Here is an 8,205-nt window from a genome sequence, read left to right on the forward strand (position 1 = left end):
GATCATTTAGCTATTTGAAAAAACTTACATTTTGACCTGATGATGGCGCAAGAAGAAAAGTTGGGGGAGTACCAAGTTATTAGGATTCACCTTAAATGTTTGTTCAAAATGTCATGGCAATCCATCCAATATTTCTTTTTAAGATATTTGACTCCAGACCCAGTGGTGGTCTGACTTGACCAGAACTGATTTAGAGCCCCAATGCTAGTGTTGCTGAAAATAATATGACATTAAAACTGAGCTTTCATCTAATCAAATAACCATGTTCAATGCAGAATAATTTATCGGATGATTTGTTTAAGTTAAGCTTTTGTTTGCATGTTCACGTTCAAGCTCTTACATTTATGACAAGGCTGAGTGTGTGTTAAAAAAAAACACTTCCCAGACAACCCACTCGAAAAGAAGTATAGAGTACAGATGGAGGAGAGGGTTACTCATATTCAACACAGAGGAACAAGTATCATCAGCTGGAAAGCAAGGAGTGGAGTCAACTGAATTTCAATTGCAATGTTGAATGTGAATGTAAAAAAACGCTAATATGGGATCTCTGAAATGATGGAGAAATAAAGCTGCATGTACCTGAAACTCATGCATTATGTCCATTTATGAACATCCAAGTTCACTCTTAAGGTTATATTTTGCTAAACAAATTCATTCTCCATCTGTGGGTGAAGACCATCAGATGTCTGTAATTTTTACATAATGTTACAACTTGAAACTTTTGTAGCAGTGTCAAAACTGTCAGTTATAATATGTTTATCCAACCCCCATTACTCAACTCATATCTATATTCCATTTATTTGCAGCACTGTGTCAAATCTTGATTTGCAGTGACCCATTTTCCCTTGTTTCCCTAATTTTTGACCATTAAAGTTTCATCTTATCTCCCGCAGTGACTATTAGAATTAATAGAAATTAGCTTTTGTCTTTCCAGTGTTACGTAGACTGTAAGAGAGAAAAAATAAAATAAAGTTAATGGAGCACACAGCTCTTGGTTGATAAAGTTGGGCTGTTTGGAGAAGGGAGAGACACAGAATGAAACATGGGGTCCGGTCGAATTGTCATAAAAAGTAGGTCCTATGTCCTTTCCTAAACACTTTTCCTTGACCCTAACGGTAAATGTCAAAAGGTCAAGGAAAGATGTGAGGGAGAACTCATAAGGACTTAAGGAAAAGACAACCGTAGTGCTGACAGAATCTGACTGCACTATACGCTACCCAATTATGCAACGACAGATGTTAAAGATACAAAAAGTGTATTTTAGATACTTTCTTCATTTTTACGGTGTTGTTTGATGTAGGTGATACACACCCAGACAACCCTGTGAAAAATATGTCTTCATTGCCAAGGTTGAAATTTAAATAAAAAAAAAGAATACAGGCTACCAGTCATACAAATCTACTGCTGTAGATATCATAATCTTCTACTGCACATGGCAAATATTCTTTATACCTTATACTGTGATATTTTGCAAATTCCTGCACAAACTGTTAATCTTCCATTTAAAATAACATATTGTACATATAGTCTATTACTATCTTTATAATATATTTAATATAAATATATGATTATATATATTATATCTTTTTATGCTTCTTGACTTGCAGTACTTGGTTCCCCTGTCCAGTGTTTAGTGTTATGCACCAATATACCTAGGCAAATGTATGTATATGCGATTAGATTTAGATATTCAGTATAACAGTAAGGTTCACAGTCAGCCTATAATGGGTTTATTATATTGATCAAAGTTCAAAACATAGAAGCACCTTTTCTTAGCATTTAGAGAATTCGAACAGCTTTTATCATGGCTGACACTCAAATACTTCCTCCTTTCACTCAGGTAGGTACTTTCCTAAGTAAAAAAAGACAATGGACCATGGACAATAAGATAAACAGTAGCAAAGAGGGAGAGAGGGATAGAAAGAAGGAAAGGGCTGAAAGAAGAAACACATTTTGTGGAGAAGGAAACAGCCAAAATAAAAGATATGTGAATTTCCAACTGTGTCAGTTCTGTAGACATAAAAGTGGAGATGTGCATGTAATGTGTGTTCATATTTGTATTTCTACAGTAAGACTGATGCTAAGCAATTCCGAATGATGAGAATCATTACTTTTTCCTCAAATTTTGTACATTTGAGGAAAGAGATAGATGAGAAGATTGATATCAATCTCATGTCTGCACACTAAATATGAAGCTACAGCCAGTAGCTGGTTAGCTTAGCTTAGCATCAAGAAACCTGCACCTTTAATGCCTCATTCACATTATATTGGAGGGATGGTAGAAATGGCAAAGTTTTTCATGATAACAACTTACAAGGGTTCACGTCATCTAAACAGTTGTATGATTATAGAGTTGGTAGTTTGAGAAATATCCATTAAAGCTGGATTTGCTTACACTGAATGATGATCTTTGGCCGATGTAAGGCATCTGTATTTATTTGGTTTGATTTCAAGCACTTCTGTATCAGTAAGTGCCAAGTTGGATAAATTGGAGCTTTCAGAAAGTTCTGAGTTTCCCAGTCGTAATTACAACGTGAACACTATTTACAAGTCGGAAACTTGTAATTATGATAATTCCAATATGACACGAGTGTGGCATAAAGCTTGCTGATTAAAATGTTATATTGAGAATAAGATAAGCCATGCCAGCAACCAAACTCCAGGAAGTCATTCAGAGCCAAACAAATAGTCTGGCACATAACGTAGTGTAAAACAGGTAATTGTTGTTTTCACACTTAGACTTTGGACACAGCCTGGCTAGCAGTTTCCCCTCTGTTTCCAATCTGTATGCTAACCTAAGCTAACCAGCATGTGGATAGCCTTAGACTTAAAATGCAGATACTGGGTTGGGTATCGATCTTCTCATCCGTCTTTACAAGAAAGCGAAATAAGCGTATTTCCAAATGTCACGTCCCTTTAAGTGACAAATTTTCACTCAAGTAATCAAACCTCACCACTTGAGATGCTATATTCAATTGGACTATCGCATTCAGGTCTGATATACACAAGTGTTTTTTTTCACATGTATTTGTTTTGTTATGTGTTCATGTGTTTCTATTCTGTTTCATACTTTGTGGTGATGTTCATTAGCTTGCATTTTTAGCCACTGGATGAATCTCTTTCGTAAGCTGGATTAATCCGTCTTGATGTCCAACTATCTGAGGTCTGCAGTTCCTAGGTTAGGTACTGTTAGCAAGTGTGCATGCCTGTATGATTTTCGCTCTGCCGTCTATCCTTCCTCTTCTATTCTTTTCTGTGTCTGGTGTATCCTCCTGCACTGTCTCTCGTTCCTCTCGTATAATTGGTCGTTGCGATAGTAGTCTCAGCTGTCGTCCTCTGTGTCTTTCTAGTGACATAATATGCTGTCGTCCTAAGTCCGATTTATTTCTATCTACTCCTAATCCGAGTTTCTCTTTTTTTTTTGTTTTTTTGGTGTGTTGCTATTCATTCTCTCTCCAATTTTCTTGATCAGAAGAGTATCGCCTTTCTGACTATTTTTATGTGTGATCAGTGTTAGTTTTTTTTCTGACATTATTTTTCTCCTCTTTACATTATGTTGTGTTGTGTTTGTGTTTGTGTTTGTTTGTTTTTTTGTTTGTTTGTGTGGTGTGAGAGTGGTGTGTGGTCGGTGTGTGTGTGTGTGTGTGTGTGTGAGAATTGTGTGGCGTAGTGTGCGGTCACCTGATGTGGTTGAGGTGTGGGTGAACTTTTGTGTGTGAGTTCAATTGGGTATAGACTCTGCAGGAGGTATGGAGGTGTGGTGTTGTGATGTTGGGGGTAAAGAGCATTTGGGGTGTGTGGGGTGTGTGTTGTTGTGGTGTGTGGGTCGTTGCGATAGTAGTCTCAGCTGTCGTCCTCTGTGTCTTTCTAGTGACATAATATGCTGTCGTCCTAAGTCCGATTTATTTCTATCTACTCCTAATCCGAGTTTCTCTTTTTTTTTTGTTTTTTTGGTGTGTTGCTATTCATTCTCTCTCCAATTTTCTTGATCAGAAGAGTATCGCCTTTCTGACTATTTTTATGTGTGATCAGTGTTAGTTTTTTTTCTGACATTATTTTTCTCCTCTTTACATTATGTTGTGTTGTGTTTGTGTTTGTGTTTGTTTGTTTTTTTGTTTGTTTGTGTGGTGTGAGAGTGGTGTGTGGTCGGTGTGTGTGTGTGTGTGTGTGTGTGAGAATTGTGTGGCGTAGTGTGCGGTCACCTGATGTGGTTGAGGTGTGGGTGAACTTTTGTGTGTGAGTTCAATTGGGTATAGACTCTGCAGGAGGTATGGAGGTGTGGTGTTGTGATGTTGGGGGTAAAGAGCATTTGGGGTGTGTGGGGTGTGTGTTGTTGTGGTGTGTGTGTAAATAAATGGAGAAGTTTACCTACTTAGGCTGTGAAACAGTGAAAAATGAAATGAAACAAAGAACATTTTCTCTTTTCCAAAACGATTGTAAAAAACTGACTAACTAATAACATTAAATGCCAATATATGTTAATATAAAGACAAGAAAAATATAATACATTCCATACCCTTTCTCCTGTATTCTTTTTCTACAATCAATGTCATGCTTCCTGTTTTTCCGTTCAAAGATCTTTACTTATAAATCAAAAAGAAAAGAAAGAAAGAATACAGAATTTACAGCTGGTCTTAACCGAGCCATTTCTGTGCAGCCTATGGCCATGTACATGTCGACAGTAAACAACCATGCTGTAGGGACAATCGCGGCATGAAGGACCAGGAGTCTGCAATTTTTTCATTCCAGCTAACAACTGCGGCAGGTGATTTCACTGATTCATTCCCCTCTCTGAGGTTGAAGGAAATCAGCAAAATCATCCGGTGTTGTGTTGTCTCTCCCAGCGCTGGAGGAGTGATGGCTACCGTGGAGGCATAAACTGAGACTGTAAACTGATGAAGAGGCAGCTAGCTTTATAAAAAAAATGTTTGATTTTAAAGCCAAATTGCAGATCCTTGGATGAAGTTTTGTCCACTGAGGTTTGACACTGTCACCATTATATACAGAAAAAAAAGTTTTGCTTTTATATTGTCCACCACAATATGAGGGAAATGAAGCATTCACCATTTTATTATCTGTTCAAATGTAACCACCATTTAATATGTTAGTTAATTTAAATTATCTATAGAAAAAACTATAATTCTACATAAACACATTATTTATCTTAATAGTATAATGTCCTATGGATTACTTTTAACCCCAAGTATTTAGGGCCTGAGCAGTGATCACTGCAAAGGTCCTATTGAAACTGCTCCGATTATTATTTATAGAAATGGATCACATTTTTGGGGTCCTAAATATGCTCGAAAGAGTCAGTTTCACTGAGATGTATGAAAATCAGTTGGTGCATGTATCAAATCCAGACTTCCAAAAAACCTTATTGAGCCATATCCCAACCCCAAAAGGAAGTCATTTTGAATTAATTGTGTATTATTTATTTTGTCCCTTTTTAGTCTTTGACATTTTGTGTACTTACTCACCACTAGTCTGTTGTCTCTTAGTTTTTTTTTTTGCAACATTATTAAATCACATATAGATAATTTGTTGCCATTATTATTATATATGCTCAATGTTAATGTGTCCTAAACAACGTAAGAAGTAGCCTGTATATGTACGTTGAGGCATTCCTAAATATCTAACATCATTGAATTGTATGAGGGAAATGGTCATGTGACCTTTTCATTGAGTCTTCCTTTTTTTAGTGATTTTTTTCCCCTCTTTAAAATAGAAACCATGTCTTAAACTCATGAAAGTCAGATTAAGAATGCATCTGTACTCCCTTAGCTGTTATCCCTCTTCCTCTCTCTCTCCACCCCTCTTACGTCTCCCTAGCGTCCTCCTATTTCTCTCTGCCACCCATGCATGTCTCACTTGCTCCCCTCCTTCCATCTCTCTCTACCTTACCAGCATCGGCAAACCAAGGTCAGGTCCATTCATTCTTCCGGAAATTTGTTTAATACCTACAGGTAGGGACCCTGGCTTGGAATGAGTCCCAGAGTCGTGCCTTGCACAGCACGCTGAGGGATCACGCCGTCTGTTTTGGTTTGGAAAATATCCAAGGGTCCTTGAAAGGGAGGAAGTTCAGGATTGGAATACTTTCAAGTGCCCTCTCTGAAGATTAGGGTGGGTTTTTGGATGTTGAATTTGGAACATGACCAAAGGGCTGAGCGAGACTTGAAATTTTGAATGCTTGTGATGAAATGTCCTCTTTAAGGATAAGGTTGGGTTTATGAGTTTGGAATGGCACCCAATTGTCCAAATAAGAAAAGGTATTGAACTTTTAAGTTTGGAACCTGTTAAAAGTAAGACTTGTTCAAAATTCTAGACATGGGTGTACAAGGGCCATATATTTATCCTGGCAGTAGTCCTAGTGTTCAACCAAAGAAGCATTGTTAACATTCAGAACCTAGCAAAGTGTCAGACTGATCAAAGACCCTGTGACACTGGTGTATAAAGGCTATGAATTAAGCTTGGAGGAAATCCAAGCAAGAGTGCAACCATGGGAGCATCTTTAAAGATCAGAGCCTATCAAAGTGTCAGATTTACCCATGACCCCAGTCTGGGGAATACATGAGTCAGTTATTACGTCTGGAACAAATCCAGGAGTCTTTGTTAAGTGGAGACGAAGGTGCTGATCAGGTGAAAATGCATCCAACACAGCTGAGAAGAGATCATGTTACTTATAAGTGTGCTTATTTATTTATTTTTTGTAGTTTCATACATATGTGTCTTCTTAAATTTACAGCTATTTCTACACACAATAGGACTGGATAGCAGGAATTGTGACCACAACAGAAATTCTTGTCAAAATCTGGCCTCTTTTCCTGGGAAAAATACTTGCAAGAATTTTCCAAGCCATACTACCTTGCAACTGTTGTAGCAAAATGCTAAGAAGCCCAACCTTCACATGCCATGACGACATCAATATAAGTGGATCAACTTTTCAACTGGAGTTGTTTTTTACAATTACTTTACTACTTTACTACTTAAAATGGCTGCTTATAGTTTAATCATTTTGTAATTGCATCTTGCACCACAGTATACTTTTAGAAACATATACTGAAAAGTAAATAATCATAGAATATAAAAAGTAATATAACAAAATAATGAGAATAACCCCCATTTTATGAATAATAGTTTGCAGTTCTATGTTGACAAACTTGGCAACTTGGAGAAATTTCAGTTTTCCTAGGAACAAGAGATGAAAGATTCCCAGGAAGTAATATTTAAAATATGGGGAAACATTAAACCCAAATAGATACCGTCCTCTCACGTAAAAAAGGGGACACTCATACATCATTCTCTCAAATCCTTGTAGCCTGTCCGCCTATAAATATGCACACACACATAGTCCTCTGAGTATAATAACATAGAGTCTTAATTACAAAGCTAACAAGGTTTACAGAGTTATGCTAGTGATCTCCGGTCCCCACTGTAAAAGATTATAAGAGCAGAATTTAATTAGTGCCTCTGTGAATCTTTGTGTGCTGTGTGCATGTGTGGTAAGAGACAGGAAAGAGAGAAAATATAAATGTAGACAAGCCTTACGGCACCTTTATAGTTTAAGTAATTATGTTGCTTACAGTGAGACATTATGATCCTTGCCACAATAACACAGACTTGTGTGACTAGTTTCAAACACGCTGATCTACACCACTAGAGAAATAACAGAGACAAGTGTAATTGGCAATTAAAACGCCATGCACAGTGAGAGAGCATGTTAAATGACAGATGCGCAGACAGGAATTACTGATACAGTGAAATAAATTGTGAACTAAATTTGCTTTTTTGTACATGACACATCATTATAACTAATTAGTGCAAGGAAAAGCACACAAAACAACAAATGCATAGTCATAAATGTGTGCATAATAAAGACATTAGCATACAAACACACACTCTCATATAAACATGCTGTACTTATACATGTGCACAGTAAATAAATGTAGTGCACACGTTTGCCACTTTTCTCTGTGTGTGTTTATGTTTGAGTGTGTGTGCATTTTCTTACCTTGACCTGTCCAACGTAGGTGTGATTCTGCTCCTCGATGACAGTGAGGTTCACTGGCAGTGAAGAATCGAACAGCGGGTCATTGTCATTAACATCTGTCACCACAATGTTCACCGTCGCTGTGGAGGTCTACACACGCACATACACACACACACACACACACACACACACACACACACATTTGTGTTACTATT

The 8,205-nt window shown here is 37.3% G+C and overlaps 1 protein-coding gene across 1 annotated transcript in view; it reads right to left on the reverse strand.

Annotated features, from left to right (window-relative positions):
* Nucleotides 1–8,205, reverse strand: part of LOC118335124 (protocadherin-15-like) — a 153,434-nt gene that overhangs the window by 71,668 nt on the left and 73,561 nt on the right. The window contains exon 19 of the mRNA XM_035671332.1: nt 8,012–8,140. Within this exon, the coding sequence (XP_035527225.1) occupies nt 8,012–8,140 (129 nt within the window). The remainder of the gene's footprint in view (nt 1–8,011; nt 8,141–8,205) is intronic.

Source organism: Morone saxatilis, unplaced genomic scaffold (assembly GCF_004916995.1).
Source record: "Morone saxatilis isolate NCDOM2014 unplaced genomic scaffold, NCSU_SB_2.0 Contig1, whole genome shotgun sequence".
Classification (NCBI taxonomy): Eukaryota; Metazoa; Chordata; class Actinopteri; family Moronidae; genus Morone; species Morone saxatilis.